Source organism: Oryctolagus cuniculus, chromosome 9, assembly GCF_051225735.1.
Source record: "Oryctolagus cuniculus isolate XC-2025 breed Fujian yellow rabbit chromosome 9, ASM5122573v1, whole genome shotgun sequence".
NCBI lineage: Eukaryota > Metazoa > Chordata > Mammalia > Lagomorpha > Leporidae > Oryctolagus > Oryctolagus cuniculus.
The window spans coordinates 119,588,333-119,606,947 of record NC_142875.1 but is presented as its reverse complement, the minus strand read 5'-3'; the positions used below and the strand labels follow the sequence as shown (position 1 = coordinate 119,606,947).

At 45.5% G+C, this 18,615-nt stretch overlaps 1 protein-coding gene across 1 annotated transcript; it reads right to left on the bottom strand.

Annotated features, from left to right (window-relative positions):
* Positions 1 to 768: 768 nt before the first annotated feature.
* CMAS (cytidine monophosphate N-acetylneuraminic acid synthetase) lies at positions 769 to 16,911 on the bottom strand. The gene is made up of 8 exons (XM_002712718.6): positions 16,621 to 16,911; positions 9,662 to 9,804; positions 9,348 to 9,503; positions 5,764 to 5,897; positions 4,529 to 4,623; positions 4,022 to 4,193; positions 2,496 to 2,649; positions 769 to 1,374 (listed from the first exon to the last, which is right to left on the bottom strand). The coding sequence occupies exons 1-8, from the start codon at positions 16,878 to 16,880 to the stop codon at positions 1,184 to 1,186; spliced, it is 1,305 nt and encodes a 434-aa protein (XP_002712764.1). The 5' UTR covers positions 16,881 to 16,911; the 3' UTR covers positions 769 to 1,183.
* Positions 16,912 to 18,615: the final 1,704 nt, after the last annotated feature.

The window sequence follows — 18,615 nt, the reverse complement described above, 5'->3', positions numbered from 1 at the left end:
CCATCTTCTTGGTGCAAAAATCAGGCATCTGCGAGGTGAAGCCCAGGGTCTGGCCGACTCCACGCAGAGGGACTGCAACCAAAACTCCCAGGACAGCAGTGGGCCTGCAGGTCAGGTCTGGAAGAACACGCACTGAGCTGAGAACTTTGGGGAGTGCATAAAGGAAGGGCGTGGGAAACATGAAGTCAGCGACTGGAACACCAGGAAGGTGAGAGTAAAACCGGGACAAGCTGTAAAGGAAATGAAAGTTGGAGGCGGTTCCTTTTCGGTCAGTTTCTGTCTGCTCTCTGGGGGCGACTCTGAGCTGAGCGGATCTGCCAAGTTCCGTGGAGGACTTCGGCTCAGAGCGCAGCGAGGCCAAGCAGCCTGCTCCTTGGCAGGGTTTCACAGGCACACTTCCTGTGGTGGCAGGAGATGCAAACGCTCCGTGGGAAATGGTCAGTGTTGATGAGACAGTGTCGACATCAGGTGGGGTGGTCCGTGTTGGCTCTAAAACCGTGACGTTGGCACCATCAGGACACAAAATTACCCCTTATCTCGGAGGCAACTCAGATGATTTACTCCACCTCCTTCATATCAACAGAGAAGCTTTGCAGTATGTGAACACACTGATATATGTATCTATGTGCTCCACGTACGTATATAAAATACACTCATAGGCCTCACACTTGGCACCCAGTGGCTTGCTTCTAAGATCACACGGCCAGCGTTTAATGGAAATAAGCAAACGCTTTGTAAAGTTCTTCTATAGCAACCAGGCAGTTTTCATCAAGTTTGTGAAATGTGATTTTATTAATTAATAGAAGGGCATGTCTTACTAGACACACTGTCCCCAAATAAATAAAATCCCAGCATTGTTGAAAGCACACAAACACACAGTTTTACAGGGTACAATACAAAGTCAATTCTGATGATGTCCTTACTGGCATTGACTAAAAATCTGAGAAAGACTAGATCAATCTCTAAATATTTCATTATCTCGCGGAAAGAGAAAAGGAGAGCACGATTATTTCATAGGTTTCTGGAATGATAATTGGAGAAGACTTCGCTTTTAAAAGGTAGTGAGATCACAAATCAAATCACACCTTCTGCAACATTACAACATGGACTGTACTGAATCAAAAATGAAAGCAAAGTGGCTGACAAAGGCTGTGTTCTTTCTTTCCCAACGTGGCACTAATTTCTATTTTTGGCATGAATTATTCACCTTTTCCATGAGTAGGAAAATGTGCTCGGCAAACTCGCGGATGGCGCCGCGGCCACCGTTGCTCTTGCAGATGTACGCGACGGTCTTCTGGGCGGCAGAGCAGGCGTCGGCAGGCACGGCGCTCAGGCCGGCCCTCTTCAGGCATTCTTCGTCAGACACCTCGTTGCCTAGGGGGAAACACGGGGCTGAGCATTCTGGGAGACGAAGACACTGGCAACTGCATCGTGCAAACAGCAGAAATAACTCTGGGTATCTGTGACCCAAGTCACTGCATCCTCAGAACCTCAAGGATTGGATGGAATAAAGCAAAACTATTTTAAATATAATGGAGGTCTAGAGTTTTTCCTAAGAATCTATAGGACAATGGACTATACTTTTCTGCTCGTGATACTTTTTGTTTATGATTATTAATAATGGCAATCAGAAATTCTATACATAAGCTACACATTGTTTAAATGCTTTATTAAGGCAAATTTCAAACATGTAAGAACCCCAAGTTCATCTGAATAATTATCAATGTTTTAGATAATTTACCTCTTTTTTTTTTTTTTATCCCCTACACCCTCATTTTCTGGAAGAGAGGGAGAGGAGGGAGTTCCAGGACATCATAGTTTACACAAAAACTCTGGCATTTATTTTTGGCAAATTTATAATTTTAAAAGGATGTAATATCATCAAATGCACAAAACTGACAATAATTCCTACTGTCATCTAATAACTTAATACATGTTTGCACACCTTCAATTATCTCAAATTGTCTTTTCAAGTCGATTTTTGAGTCAGCTGGAAACTCTGCTAAGTGCTTTACCCAGATTATTTTATTAAGCCCTATAATAGCCCCATGACAATAGGAGGGTACTTCAAAAACTTCATGGAAAATTCAATTAAAAGATTACTTTGATGTAAAAGAATCTGAAATGCCTGCATGGTTTTTGCTGATACACACTGAACGAATCCTCTGAAGACACTTCCTGGGAAGCCCTGACATCTCGCACTTAGCAGAGAGGAAAATGGCCTCCCCTGTCAGAAGTGGGCCGCCAGTGGTGCCGCCTGACTCGCAGCACACGCTGGCCAGTGCTCGGCTAGGCCACGCCCCTACCGCCTATCGGAGCAACCCCAGCAGGGCTGGCCCAGCGTAATGCTTGGTCAGCACCGTGACTTCCTGTTTCCGCAGAGTCGAGCCAACTTGGGGGAATTTTCTTTCTTATTTATCTAGAGAAAGAACGAAAGGAAGGGCAGGAAGAAACCCCTGATTCTCCTTACTGTAGCTGCATAAAAGGATACCAACCGAGGTAGGCTACTTCCTTCCAGCACAGGCCCATCTCTTTCCTCCATTCGTCTACCACGGCCAGCTTGTCGGAAACACTGACTTCCATTTTGCAATCCAGTTTTAAAGAAGACAGTGTCTGTTTTGAGCAGGCTCTCTCTGAGATGAGCCTCACCTAAAAAAGGAAAAAGCGAATCTTTCACAAGGAAATAATACCCTGTAAATAATCCAAGTCACAAATGAGGAGTCTGTGCTCTTCTGAAGGACAAATTCAGTAAAATCCACTGTCATCTTAGTATGATGATGCTTTAAGATGGACAGGATTAGATCTACAGGTGAGAAATACAACATACAGTGTCTGACCCTATCTAAGGTGGTTCTTCAGTTCTGTTCTTTTCTCTAGGAGTCGATAATCTCTCCCTTATACTTAGCAACCCAAATGTAAAATTTCTAGTGAATTATTATTACATTAGCTCTCATTTAAAAATACACTCAAAGTTAACAATACACTATATTGAAACTCAATCTTTCATTCCCAAGTATAAGCTCCATGTAAAAAATCTATAGAGGTGGGCGTTGTGGCACAGCTTCTAGGGGTGTCTGCATCCCACATTGGGGTGCCTGGCTGAGTCCCTGCAGTGCTTCTGATCCAGCTTCCTGCTGATGCTGACTCAGGGAGGCATAAAGTGATGACTCAAAGTGGCTGGGCCTTTGACACCGATGTGGGAGACCTGGATGGAGTTCCTGGCTCCTGGCTTCACCTGGCCCAGCCCTAGCTGTTGCAGGCATTTGTGGAGTGAACCAGAACTGTCTTTCTCTCTCTCTCTGTTGTTCTGCCTTTGAAATATAAATATAAATATATATATATACACACACACACATATATATATATGGATGTATTTATTTTATTTACTTGAAGACAGAGGTGTCTTACATCAGCTGACTCACTCCCCCAATGCCTGCAACAGCCAGGTTCTGGTTCAGGACAAAGCCAGGAGCTTGGAACTCCAGCTGAGTCTCCCAGGTGTGTTCTGGGGCCCAAGGACTTGAGCCATCTTCTGCTGCCTTCCCAGGTGCACGAGCAGGAAGCTGGAAAGGAAGTGGAGCAACAGGGACTAGAACCAACACTCATGAGATGCCGGGCTCACAGGTTGCAGCTTACCCTGCTGTAACAAAGTGCCAGCCTCAAAACTTAAAAAAAAAAAAAAAAAAAGCTGTAATATATTTGCCTTTCCAGGAATGTTGACACCTGTAACCTAAGAAATTTTTCTTGATACAAGATCCCCTGAGAAACATTAGAGAGCTCTTACTTAAAAGCACTATGTTTGTCCTTACTGAATAAACAAGAAACATTACTCACTAATTGACAAATTCCTGAGTTTACTCACCTAACAGTAAATCATATAAGAATTCTCTAGGGATATAAAGGCTACATTTCAGATACTCACAAAAGTTAATACAAACAATTTAAATTTCTTAATTCCTTGTATATTCTTGACTCTGAATCAGAATCTTATAACACGTGGCTACATTCAGGCAGCACGTACCTCGATCCCACTTTTCTTTAATAAACTTATCCCGATAGCATCTTTAACATCATAGGATATTATTTCTTTTTGGTCTCCTGATACATAAATGTGGCCATTGGTGAGACATCCATCAATATTGCAAACCAAAAGTTTTATCTCCTTAAGCTTCTCTTTGCCAAAATAGCCAAATCTAAAAGAAATCAAAATGGACCTGTGAGTGCGCATACAGTACTGACCGTGCCTTCTCACCAGGAAACTCCAGTGACCTCTCTGCAGTTATTTGAGACCTCACCCTTCAAGTTTACCTCATATCCTCTTCAACCTAGTGCTAGACTCAAACCCAGTGTGGCCTCCAATCAGACCCCACGTTTCTCAGCTTCCTGAACAAGCCACCTGAAGGTCTGTGTCTGTACATGTCTACAAAGAGCCTACGATGGGTGGAGTACCAGAAATCAGGACAATTAAACACAATCGACTAAAAACAGTGCCGGGCCCTCGTGCAAGGCCTCCAAGCCTTCTCTTTACCTTAATACTCTTTGCTCTGCAATAGGCCAGTCGATATCCACGTCAATATCCACACTGTGCTCAGCTCGCATTTCGTAGTATGCCATTTTTCCACCCTAAAGACGGTACAAAGGCCAGGCGTGAGCACTGTTTTAACATTCATTCACGTACATCAGAAACTGAATTACAATACAGAACAATGAATTCATTTCTACAGGACTAAGAAAACTGAATCACCCAGTAAAAACACCTGACATCCAACAAACAATTATGGAACGTAAAGCTCACACAAAACAACATTTTTTCCAAATTCTATCTATCCAGTATAAATCCCCTAATATTCTCAAAATAATTTTATATTTTCAGACAGACAAAGCAGAAATAATACCCACTGACTAGTATTCTACCCACAAGGGATTTTCCTGAAAATCCTTGAATTACATTGCCCTTTGTTTCTGGAAGTATACAGGTTTTCCAGAACTTCTGTTCCAGTTGGCAATGAACAAGACAGGAGAGGAGAAACAGGTGCAGCACCTACGGTACAGGTCACCTTGGTGCGCTAGCTCAGAGTGCACGGCAGTGGTTCAGGCTACAGGGGCAAAGGCAGGGTTAGCCTCTTCATTCCAGAGTTGGGGCTGAGAGGGGAGGCCTTTTCCTGGGACAGGAATGATCCGAGGGACCAGATCCGTTGCTGGAAAACATCATTTTGCAGACGGGCTGGTTTCTTCACAAGCTGTTCACCACGTGAAACATCACGTCTTTTGACACTTTAGGAAATGGTCAGACCACAGTCCCCGAGACCAGAGGAGGTGCATCCGCCGTGTGCAATCCAGTCCTCGTGAGCATTGGCGCTCGGCTACCCCGCCTGTCCGCTGTTGGCTGATACACTGACTCAGAAGACTGGAAAATTGCTTTCCTCTCCTCCTTGCAGCCTGAGTCACATCAGCATTTTCATTGCAGGGCGTGGGGATTTTCTCCTTTTTTAATGTTATCTTTTGAGTAATGCTGACAGTACCGTTTCCTAGCTGTTTCTGCCTGGAGTCAGTTTTCTCCTCTGTACACCACGGACGGGAGTGCACACTGGATTCAGCAGCTATGCAGCTTACATGACATAAGCTATGTCAAGTGTTTCACAGGGCCCTCGGAACCCATGACGTGCTAAGTAAGTAACAGCTGTAACTAAAATCATACTTATCTGGAAATCAAACTGTACACACAACAAGTTTAAAAGGATTTTGTAAAATGAAGGCACAAACCTGTAAGTAACCCATCTCTATCAAATGTCTTTTAGCAAAATAAAATGAGCCGTTTTCATATAATTCTCCATCCCAGTCTTGTCGACGAGGTCGTTTAGCTGGATTCAAATTCAGAGGCTCTGTCACTTCACGAACTAAAAGAAGCAGCTACAGTAAGTGCACACTGTTTTGAATACAGGGTTCATTTAGTAACTTTTGAAAAAGCAAGTAAAAATGAACCCGTGGTGGGTGTTTGGCCTGGTGGGTGGGTGAGATGCCATCCGGAATGCCCTCATCCTGTATGGCAGTGCCTGGGTTCAAGTGCAGCTCCACTCCCAATTCCAGCTTCCTGCTAACGTGCACCCTGCGAGGCAGCAGGAGATGGATCCTGACACCTGTGTGGGAAACCTGGGTGGGGATCTAGGCTTCTGACTACAGCCTGGCCTACCCGTGGCCATGGCGGGCATTGAAGGAGTGAAGGCATTTGGGCAGTGAACCAGCGGATGGGAGCTCATCTCATGTGGTCTCTCTCTGTCTCCATCTCCATGTCTCCCACATAAATTATATTTTTTAAAAGTGAGCTCAGAATGCAGAACATTTCTGTATTTAGATAAATAACTAAAAGGATATACTTTAAATGATAAAATCTCTATTTTGATGTTGTGTCTATGCTTTCCAAGAGCTAGTAACAGAAAAATATTTTATAAAGCAATTCAGAATAGTTAAGATTTAAACTAATTATATTACTGCGTTAGGAGGATGTCAAGGCAAGCTTAAAGTACTTTGGAAAGAACTGAACTGATTCAATAACAGACCCCTTGAATCTACTGCTCAATGTGTCTATAGAGATGTGTGTATTATTTGTTCCAGTGTGGTTGAGAAATCACTTTCAGAAAATTCTTACAGAAAACTGTATTTCTTCCCATTCAATTACTGCAGCTTTATGGAAATGCCTGTCAATTATACATTCTTACCAGTAGTTTAAAATATATAAAAATAATGCATCTTTTATTCATTTATTATGCTTGACAGGGAAGGCCCAGGAATATCAACGTCAATGCCTATGTCGTGCTGTAATAAACAATGTCTTTGGTGTTGGTTTATGGAGACTCCCTCGCCTTTGTACTGATTTTTCCCCAGATTTGTGGTGGGGGGAAGTGTGTGGGTACACAGAGGTGTGATGCGAGTTCACACACTGGTTATTCTTCAGCCTCTGAGCTCACTTCTAGCTGTCACTTCTGTATGTAAAGGTTTCTAGGAATGACCTCTATTTAGTCTCTCATCAAGCCATTCTGTTCTACCCGCCCGGTGTTCAGTACAGTTAAGACACTCAGCAAATCTGTCGCACTTTGCAGGCACTGGACAGGATGCAGTGAGCTCGGCTCGCTCCGCTCGGCTAGCGTGCGATCTAGGGGTGGAGACGGGCAACAGACCGCTCCAGTGGGGCTGTGAAGGGAAGCAGAGAGAAGGGCGAGTCCTGCCCGCACCAGTGGCTGCTTTCTCCCTGGAGGTACTTCTGGAGCACCAGGAGAGGCTGAGAGGCAGATCCCGCCGGGCACAGGCACAACGGCCCTGCTGGGGTGAGGAGAAAACTGAACAATCTTTAGTGACCTCGTGGACTTGGGTCACAGATTGTCACTGTAGGTTCCCCGCACACAGAGCAGAGCGAGTTCTGTGCACTCAAGGATCCCACCCCCGGGTTTCTGCTGAGTGTGCTGTAGCACGCGAGGCCCGGGGTGGGCTGGCAGCCAGGGTGGGATCCTCAGAGTCCTGCGGTGCGGGTGGTGCTGACAAGGGTGGGCTGGACGAGCATCAGCAATAGTCACGCGGCCTCTCTCAGGACAAGGGACCTACACTGAGAGGGGACCTGAAGTGAGCGCTTCAATCCACTCCAGATCCTAACTGGATCCAAGTGATCAGCCCCCGAAGGAGTACCTCCCTGAAGGAAACAAGGACTCGAGTCTTTATGTCAGGTGTACAATAGCATACGAGACACAAGCAGCGGCAGAAGGATGTGACTGGCAATCGAGAGACAAAGCCATCAAGGCACATGCACAAATGCATCCGATGCTGAGATTTATAATCCGAGACTTGTAAATAAGCATCACAAATGTGTTAAGTTAGAGGAAATGACTTGAAAATGGATGAAAGATGGCAGGACTTCAGCAGAGAATGGACTCTGCAAAAGAGAGATCTCAGATGCACACTACAGAACGGAAAAACAGCATCTCAAACAATTCCCTGGGTAACATTTAGTGTAATTTGAGGAGTGAGCCAGTGGATGGAAGATCTCTTTCTGCCTGTCAGAAAATGAAAAATACTGCTTTTAACATTTAACAGATCCTTCCTGCAGCTTACTTGAGATTTGGTGAATAAGTTCAAAATTTTTTAACTGCAGCTTAACATAGACCCTCAAAAACAAAACATGTTTACTGAATGACATCCGGAATAAATGCATTCATTGACAATTTATTGGTCTTGATAACAATTACATTCTGGAGTTCGGAAAATCATTATTTTCAAAATCATTGTTTTTCAGTCTAATTTCATCTTCCTGGTTTTCTTAATGGCTCTTTTATGAACCTTCTCCAGTGTCTCTGCATTTTCTTTTTGTTTAAAGATTGATTTATTTTATTTCAAAGTCAGAATTAGAGAAGGAAGGACACAGAGGGAGAGAGATCTTTCATTCGCTGGTTCACTCCCCAAATGGCCACAACAGCCAGGGCAGGGCCAGGCCGAAGCCAGGAGCTTCTTCTAGATCTCCCATATGGGTACAGGAGCCATCTTCGACTGCTTTTCCAGGCACATTAGCAGGGAGCTGGATGGGAAGTGGAGCAGCCGGGACTTGAACCAGTTCCCGTGTGGGATGCCAGCACTGGAGGCAGCGGCTTAACCCTCTACGCCACAATGCCAGAGCCTCCCTGTATTTTCTTTACCATCTTCTGTAAGACACACGCATTTGAGATAAGGCAGCTTTCCTATATGCAACAAACGTCAGTGCACCGGACAGAAACTCCACTGCTTTTCCCCAAATATGTTTCATTTGCCTATTTGTGAGTGATTCTATTCTTTATTATGTATTTGGCTAGTTATCTGTTTGGAAATCAGGCTCCTACTAACCCTATGGAATCCTTCTCATACAAATATCTCGGGTTACATATCTGAAGAAGTGATTGCACAGTTTCGTTTCTGAGGTTCTCCAGAACTCTCTGGTGGATGTCTTCTATTCTCACATGATCTTTGAGGAGTTTATCAAACAAGTCCAGAACAAGCACTAACTGTTTGATTTACAAAAACCTTTTCATCCATTCTTAAATCACGTCCTGTGATTCCTGTAGCCCCAACCCTCAGAGGCAAACAGAAACAGGGTGAGAAAGTTGCCTTGTCAAGAATAAAGCAATGCATGACTTTGGGATCACTGTCCTGTGTCAACCACAGGATTCAGAATGGATGATAAACGTTACTGCCTTCTGCTGTTAGGAAGTGAGTAGCCCCTTATGAGATGAATATCCCCTTATTTCACTCTGTTAACTCCTAACGAGTGTTTACATGTCAAAAGCATTGGCTGAATAAATGAGCTCAAATGAAGATTGGTAACAGATTACCTCCTTTCTGAATTTCACTCCATCGAAACTGATGGCGTCTCACAACAGAGAAAACAGAGTCGTATCCCTTTTCTCGAATCATTTCTGCCACTTTTTGAAGGTCGGTGGGATGTAAACATGGAGAAGTAGCTTGAATGTTTCCTACGATGTCAACCTCTTAAGAAGACCAAAGAAATAAGAAAGACAACAAAATGAAGTTTCTTGCCAGTCACAGTTAAGATCTTAATTTCAAGTGTTAAAAAGAGTCTTGTGAGATGGTACACAAAATTGGAAATTGCATAAAACTTTGAATAAGCTATTAATCAAACTCATACCATTGTGGTAATTAAGAAATTCTACGATGGCATCTAGTGAGGTAGAACTGTCTTTCGAGGTTTCAGAACTTCTTCGGTGAACTTGTGCACCAAACTGTTTGGCCACATTCTCAATTTCATCATGGTCTGTTGAAACCCATACACTGTTCAGATATTAAAAAAAAAAAAAGTTAACAGCCAAATCACCAGAAGAAACCACTAATGATAAGGGGGGGGGGGAGTCTGTAGCTTCCCTGTTTGAATGGTTTTTGTACCATTAACATCATGCCAAAGATCCAAAGTAATAAAAAATGTCAAGATACATTTTGTATGTAAATTCATGTCAGAATAAAAATGTAACTCTAGCTTATTACAGTTTTTTTTGTAGTGTATGGCTATTTACATAACTACTTTTTATGTAGCCCTTGAAAGTTTTACAAAATTTAAAAAAAGATACTGGATACTTTTAAGATTACCAATATGTTAAGTAAAATTGCACTAGAAGCTAAAGCCAAAGCAACTTCAAAAAGATCCTGCTTCTTATTCGCCATCCAAATCCAAAACTTTAACTACAGTATTTTAATATATTTGTTAAGGAAAAATAGACTTGCCTTGGACAAACTAAAGCTGCAAGGTTCCAGCTTAGAAGAGAGTTAAAGGTGCCTAAGTCTGGACTCAAAACAGTGAAATAATCCACCTCTTTTTTACAAGCAACGGACAATAGGTATATACACATTGGAACAACGAATCACCAAGTGACAGCCATAGTTAACGACATGCAGAACATGATTTGATTGGTTCTGGAGAGTTTAACTTCACATGCGATTAACCACAGCTTACTTACACAGCTGCCCATGTAAACTTTACACAATGATAACCAACAGTCTCTATTAAAGTTTGTCTGCCAAACCTCCACAAATTCGTACTGCCAGAAACAGAAGACATGACTATTACCTAGCCATGATGCTTCAACAGTGATATTATGTTGACCTACAGTCTGTTTATTTATCCCAGTAGTCAACATCTATTGTGGGCAAGAAGAACTGCAAGTTTCATGGGTCTAAGCTCATTTGTTAAGCAGAAAAGAAAGTGAGAAACTACAAAAAAGCTTCTAACATCTCTGAATTTCATTTATTGGTATTTGTCAGAAGGCTTAAATCAAGGGATAAAGTTGGAAATAACAACAACAAATTTTAAGGGAGCCTGGTAAACAAGATGAGCCACTGGCTGGGGCTCAGGAGCCTCTGGACATCTCCTTGTGTCAGTGTGTGAGGCAGAACACAGGAAGCCCCGTTTGCTTCCCTTTTGAAATGTGACAGAGTTTGGGGACAGATCTTTCTCTGGAGAAAGGTCACAGTAAATGCTATGTGGAGTGAAGTACTGATGCAAACCCAGTGTGTGTTTAAAACGGAGAGGTGAGCTGAGGATGATGTATGGTCATGAGAACATGGTAAAAAGCAATGAATAAAAGCAAAAGACATGGGTCTTTGACATCTAATTTATCTCATTAATTGAAGCAAATCACTAAAGTCATTTATTCACTGTCCTATTCTTTACTGCAATGAAAAATTCAACACTAGAGGGTTCTGTGATCTTTGTGAAGTGTTTGAAGGGTAAATAACAAGTAATAATAGACGTTTTGGAATAGGCCTGTTGGCTCGCTTTTCTTCCTTCCTCTCTTTTTTCAGTCATTCACAAAGTGTTCACTGAATGCCTAACTTGTCCCAGGAACTATTCCAGATGCTGTGATATAATGGCGTATACAATGCAGTCCATTTTCTTGGGCAACCCTTGCCCTTTGGATAGAGGCTGAGGTCAAAGCAGTGTTGTAGTTCCCTTTAAACATTAGAGGGAGAGAGGCCAGGAGCCGACTAAAGGACCACACTCCTCACAGTGCTTTCCATTTCACAAAGAACGTGTATGGTGCCTGCTGTCCAACATGGGCCCAGGCTGTACCTGCTAGGCGGATGTGTGGAACAGTGAGTGGTTAAAGAGCATGGGTTCCGTGGGAACAAGTTCAAAACCTGGCTCTACCACATACCAGTGCTACCACCCCAGAGAAACGCATCATCTCCCTGAGCCTCAATCTGCACTAAAATTTAGCTGCTGACGATAGTGGGCACCTCATATGGTTGTTGCGATGATTAAACATAAACTGCTTGTCACAGAATAAACGCTTAATAAATGCTATCTACTCAAAATACTAAGATAGAAATGTTAATAAAGAACATCTGCACTGTCCCTTTTAATCCTCACACTGAATCTGTCAAAAGGAAAACCAGAGTACTACTTCCAGATCTTTCAAGGTTCACTTGCCTAATTCGTCTGTATTACGTAAGGCAAGGACACTATGAATTCAAAAATGTGAAAACAGCATCCTCTTTGTGTGATTAAAATATAATGACCATCCCTTATTAAAGAGACTAAGTGAGTAGATAATTTCTTTAGGCTTGGGGAGCCATCAGATGAGAATCAGCAAGTGAACCAACAAGCCTAATGAAATTACAAATTAAGTGGAGTAAATGGCAAAGTCTAACCCCAATGGCTTTAGCCTCGAATGAAGTCATACTACATCCAACAGGAAGAACAGGAATATCAACCCCAGCGCCTGTGATGGGTATTTCAAATCACAAACTGCCATTTTAGGAATAATAACACAGCACAGGCCTTTCATGAATTATAAATGCATGCCCTAGAAATCAAACAAGAATTTGTCTGTTTTTCACAAGTATGTTATGCAAGATTTTAAAAATCAATTTATTCGGTCGGAGGTCTACTTTCACAACAGCGAGCCACTGTTGAAAATTAAGCTCTTAGAAAGGCAGCCCTTGCAAAAACTTTATTAAATGAAAACTAGTTGTTTCTTGACTGTAAATTATTTTCGTTATTAGGCAAAGACAGCTTGGATTCTGAGCAGGCCAGAAAAATATGCCTCAATTAAGTGAGGTCCTGGGTTTGAACAAAATAACCTCCAAGGTACTTTCAGGCCCTGGAAACACAAATCAGCTAGCTACAATTTTTTTCATTTCTCTCCTGAGAAAGGAGAGGGCTGGAGACTGGAAGAGTGCTCCCAAGTCCTGCTGTAGTCAGACAGAGTCAAAATCAAGTCAACAATTTTTGAAAACACAAGGCATACCAGGAGGAGTAAAACAGGAACCACCACCCTAAGTGGCAGCTGTGATGGCCCAAGTAATTGGGTCCCTGCCATTTGGTCGGAGTTCTGGATTGGGTTCCTGGCTCCTAGCTTCAGCCCCAGCCCAGCCGTGGTCATTGCAAGCATTTGGGGAGTGAACAGCAGATGGGAGTTCTCTCTTTCTCTGTTTCCCCAATATTTAAAAGCATGAGTTTAAATAGCACCTGGTTGTAAGATTTTTAGGTAGTACAGTAGGGGTCGTCTCAGGCCAAATCTAACCCTCACCTCTGCCTGCTTCTGTAATGTTTAATGCAATGCAGCCAAACTTATTTATGCATTGTTATGGCCACTTTGACAACATACCACTGCAGAGCTGAGATGCGGCTACCATACAACTTACTAGTGGTCTGCAAAGCCTAAAATATTTATTATTTACTGCTAAAGTAGAGACTAAAGACCTATTTCCATTCATTCTTCCATGCCAAAAGCATGCTGGTAATGGAAAGAATTTTGAAGATCATTACAATTTTCCCATCAAGATACTGTGGCTGAAGGAAGAGCTGAAGGTTTTATAAACCTCCGATACAGGGACAAATGACAATGAAGACTACAATGCAGCAGGCACTAGCTGAAGGGCTGAACACCTGTGATCTCACTTAACACCCTAAGCAAGCCTCAGGTAGACACTGAAGTCCATCTTACCCATGAGGAGAGTGAAGCGGAGAGGTTAAGTGATTTACTCAAGACTGCACCGTTAGTGCACGGCAAAGCTGACCCTGAAATCCAGTTTGACTGCAGGGTCTGCGATGTTACATACACAGCACTGGAAGGCACAGTGCATCTTCGCTGAGGCCATCAGTAAAGGCCTCATGGGAGGCTGATCCCTTCTTTAAACTCTCCAGGTCCCTAGAAGGAACGCCAGCTAGCAGGCAGCTGTGAGCCGTGAACAGAGTACAAGCACACTACCTCACAGCAGTGTGACTTAAAGAAGGCAAAGTTAGAACCACTAGGCCAGTTTGGCTAGTAAGGGGAACTATGCAGTTTTCTTCTAATCGCTAGGAAGTCGTATGGTAAGAGATGCCATAGTGGCTAGAAGTATAAACTGCTATCCCTAGGCTGAACTTACACTCCAGGCTAGATGCTACAGAGAAAACTAATCCTTGAGTCATTTCTTGATGGAGTTTTTGTAAAAGTACATTTTAATAAACAGAAAATAAGTAATATATATACATATTTCCCAATCGTTTTCCAGCAAAATCCCCAATGTCTGCTGGGTTTTGACTCTCAGAATCCACTCCCCGATACTTTTGGTAATGGAATGCCAATTTTCCTTTTGACAAACCCATCGTGCTTGCACGGTGGGTCCCACTGCTGGCTCCGGGAGTGGAAGATGTGGCTCAAAGGGACCAATGAAAAGCATTGCTGCTACCGTGACTGGTTCAAGAGTAAGCAGGGAACCCAAAGAGATGCCAGTGAGATTTGTTAAAGCTGTGCGAACAGCTCTTTCTGACTGCACTGCAACCTGGATGGATAGGAGGGAGTGCTGTTAAAGACTAACAAAGCCAGATGCTAAAGTGGTTAGGAGAGGCTGCACCCTGTAACTCCTGCAATAGGGAAGATTCCATTGTGGACTGGATCCAACAGTTCCAGAAAGTAAAAGCCTGAGACCTTCTAAAGGCTGGTGAGTTAGCCCATGATTGGTCACCTGGCTTTATCAACTGGTTGTTCTTCTGGTGGAAAAAGAAACTTGATGGCCGGGGCAATCCTGTAAATTGAAACAAGGAGCCCACCAAAGTTAGGGCCTTATCTTCTCTCAGGGCTGGGGAGGAGACTGGGACTCACCTCCAGAGTGTCTGTGTCTCCCAGATGCTGACCACATTAGAGGGAGGTGAACTTACATCTCAAAGGGCAGCCAAGGTGTCTGCAATTGCAAGCTTTCTAAAGTGACTGCTCTAAGAGGTGGCTGAGGGGCCTGTCTACGGCCAAGTTTATCTTGGAACAAACAGCAATGTCTTCTGGCAGCACTGAGGCTCCTAAGGCAGATATTTTAACGAGGAATGGGATCATCCTAGGGACAGGGCTTTAAGTTTCTAGAAGCCAGGCAACAGTTTGGTCAACTTTCTTGGTATGGACTGGTTGTTATGTGCCAGGGCAGTTCTTAGTACAATCAAATGCCTGGTGAGTGGTGATTCTAACCAGAACCAAACCGAGGACTCTGTGACAGCACACACCCACCCCTTACCCTGATTTATTTTTCTTAAAAAAATCTGTCACCACGTGCCATAGCATACATTTCCTGCCTCTACTATAATGCAGACTGCATAAGGCTAGGGACTGACCCCACTGCTACAACAGTAGCCTCTGGTTCAGGACACAGAGCAGTGCCTGCCACACACTAGGCAGTCAACAAGTATTTGCTGAACGAAAGAACCCGTTTTTTGTCCTTGAATTTGTACCTGGCACAAGCCTTACCCTCCTTTTGTGAAAGGTGTTTCTGGAAATTCTCAAGCAACCCAAGAATTGTCTTTGAGAGCTTTGTTTTAACCTGCTATGAACAGGACTATGATCTCAAGTTCATTTAACAAAATTGGGATTTTACTACATGACAATGGCCTGGATGCAGACGTCTCTCAGTCTCTGTTTTTCAGTCTGGATCCTTACTAAGGTGGCAAAAAATTCCAAACGTCCGTGCCTTCACGAGGACAAGAATCACATCCCATTCAGCTCAACATTCCCCTGCATGTGTACGGCGGAGACCAGGGTTCTGTGAATGCTGACGGAATGAAAACAAACTCCCAGTGCTGCCCTATCTCTCCTCCGCACGCTTCCCACCACTGACTTAGTGTTATCTTCTGGGTGCCAGCTCCTATTTGCCTGTCCATCCTTCCTTTAGGTTAAAACAGTCAGAAAAGTCATAAATTTTTATTTTTGGCATCTCCTTTTGAAACAAAACTGGTTATGTGGAAATCATTTTTACTCATATGAACAGGGGTAATGCACTATGGGTAATTAACGCGTTTCATAAACAGTCATCTCTTTAAAAAAATCACATCAAAATAAAAGTCTACAGAAACCAACAGATTCATTAGGTTGAGGCAACTGTGTGTTGTTAATGCATTCCTGGCAAAGAATTTTATCTCCTTTCTTTTATGAATGACATCAGCTTGTAACTCCCAAGCGATCTGACATGCGCCCATGCCTCTCCATGACGCGCTATAAAAACTGCCCTTCGGGCAGACAAAGTTAAAAGGGTATGGCAGGTGCATTCGCAAGCCTAGCGTCCAACAACCCGCTGTGCACCGCCCCGCTGTCTCCCACCTGTGACACACGTAGGGGGCTTCCTGGATTGTGCTGAGTCACAGGCAGACAGCTGGAGTCTTTTTTTTTTTTTTCCCCAAAGGTTAGGAAAGGATCTCCAAGCTGAGCTGAAACTAGCAAGCCCGGTCAGCAGGCTCCATTCAGGAACCTCCAGTTGCCCTCGCCGATCAGCCCCGAGCAGCAGGGGGGCCCCGAGGCCGGCCTAGACGAGTCCGCTCGGGACCCCGACGCCGCACGGGGGCCGGCCTGCAGGTGACAGGTGGCAAGGGGCCTCCGAGGCGCTCAAGGGCGGGGACTGCTTGGGGTCAACACTCGCCGCGGCTACCGAACCAGGAAGGGGCCGGAGCCGTTCGCCGCCCCGCGCTCAGCCCGGCCCCGGGCACCCCCAACCTTGCTGGCACGCCCCTTCCAGCAGCGCTCGGCCCCTGGCGGGCGCTGCAGGCCCCCGGGAGCCCCCTCTCCCGCGGCAGCCCGACTCGCGCTCCCGACCCCCGCCCAGGCCGCGCCGCCCACTCTCGCACATGCGCACCTCTGGAAGACCCCCGAGTCCAGCGCTGCACGCAGGACCCAGCCAATGAGCGGGACCCCCGCCAGGTGCTTAATGTTCTTCAGGGGGATGCCTTTGCTGCCGCCCCGGGCCAGCACTAGGGCCGCCAGGTGCGGGGGCTTCTCCACCCCTCGGCCCTGGCCGCCGCGGGAGTTGCGCTGCAGCTTCGGCGGCCGGCCCCGGGACGGCCGCCCCCGCGGATTGGAGACGGAGGTGGCGGCCCCCTTCTCCACCGAGTCCATCTTCCTCCCACGCCTTCTCCCCAGCTTCTCCACATCCGGGAGCTCGTCCCCCGCCACCTCAGCTCGGCGCCGCCCGATCCCCGCCCGGCCGCTCGCGCCGGCGGCTGCTCCTCGCTCCGCCCCCGTCGCCGCCCCCCCCGCGCGGCGCACGCCGGGAATTGTAGTCCACGGCCGCCTCGTCCGGGCAGAGCAGGTGCTCTCCTGGTGATCCCAGGTCAGAGCCCAGCCGGGGGAGTCCTGCGGCTTCGGGATTTCTGGGGGTGCTTGAAAATGTCTACAGATGTGTAAAATAAGCAAAAGAGGTCACTTATGTTTTGCTAAGGAACTTCCCTGATTAACAATCACAGTGGTGGGTTTCTTGCGGCCCACCCAGATGCACCCTAATAGGAGTCAGTATTCGGTTTTCACGTCGTTTTTGAAATGTGCGACTGTATCCTATGCTCCTGCCTAAGGTATTCTTCTCAAGACATTAGCTCATTCAAACGTCCTTCCGGCGCTTTAAACCCAGCATCTTTAGAAGCTCAATTCTCTGGGCCCAAACTGCTTTTGTCTCTGTACCTCATGTCTCCATCCCCAGCTACGCAGCCGCGCAAGACGCTTGGAAGTCAGCTATGCTGTTCCTCTGCGATGCAGTGCACACCTGTTGCCCTTTGATTTTTAATTTTTTTATCTGCTAAAAATATTTTCCTTGCAGGAATTCTTGGTGAGGCTGTTACCTATTTCTGTTACCTTGTGGTACCCAAGCCGGTCCAAGTTACCTCAGCCTTCTGAACACAGCTGTGGTCTCAGGACAGCCGGTTGGACTCCTTTCCAGAGATTCTTGGAAAGAAAGGCTCTTCCTCTTTCCGCGATTCTGGGTGCTGAGGCTCTCTGAACCTGATATCTCAGAGCAGGGGGCAGGAGGGTGCCGCTGGTCTCAAGGGGGCTGGGACACGGATGTGCACCCTGAGGTGAGCCTCCCTGCAGGACCCAGGCATGCAAGGAGAAGAGACGGCGATGCAGCCATGATTCACAGGCACACACAGACATCTCTCTTTTTTATAGCTTTTGAAGCGGGTCAGCGTAATGTGCGTTTTGATTTTCACCACTTTTGCAAGTTTGTATCTGGCAGTAGAAGTCCAGCAGGCATGGAAGGTAGTGTATAGCCTTCTCTTCTCAGTGCGGGTAAGGGCCTTTCCCAAGGGAGCAGAATAAGCCTTGTGTGTTGGGGTCCACGGAGAAGGAGAGAGACAGACAGACAGACAGAAACAAACAGGAAATACATGTCTTTGCCCATGAAGTCACTGAGGGCCCAGCTCTCCCTGGGGCCGGCTTTGGGTGATGGTGTTTCACACAGATATGGGGAAGGAGAAGGGTGAGTGGACACAGTGTGGGGCCTGGATAAGGGGGCCGGCACCGTGAACCACCCAGCACCGCAGGCCAGGGGCACATTCGCTCCTTCGATGGGGTCTTTGCAGGTGCGAAGTCATAGAGACGTGGACCGTGATCTTTTGGTAACCTGATGGGGGAAGGTGCCTGCTCCTTGGTGCACACCCAAACCTCCTCTCCTGCCTCCCCTGCAGCAAGAATCTTGGTTCCCACTAATATTACACCTCCTGTTCCCCACGCCTCACGGAGGAGGCGTAGTGGGGCCCTGCATACTTTGAGTCCTGAAGCACACTGGTGACCTCGAAGCTGGCGACAAAACAAGTTACACCACTGTTGCTTATCCAATGGAATTTCAGAAGTTGTCATA

Excerpts from the sequence above, each read along its gene's own strand:
- CMAS (XM_002712718.6), bottom strand. The coding sequence starts at position 16,880 with ATGGACTCGGTGGAGAAGGGGGCCGCCACCTCCGTCTCCAATCCGCGG. Across the intron at positions 5,898-9,347 it reads GAGTGAAATTCAGAAAGGAG|TTCGTGAAGTGACAGAGCCT; the intron begins GTAATCTGTTAC and ends TGCTTCTTTTAG. Across the intron at positions 1,375-2,495 it reads GAAGGAAGTAGCCTACCTCG|GCAACGAGGTGTCTGACGAA; the intron begins GTTGGTATCCTT and ends GTTTCCCCCTAG.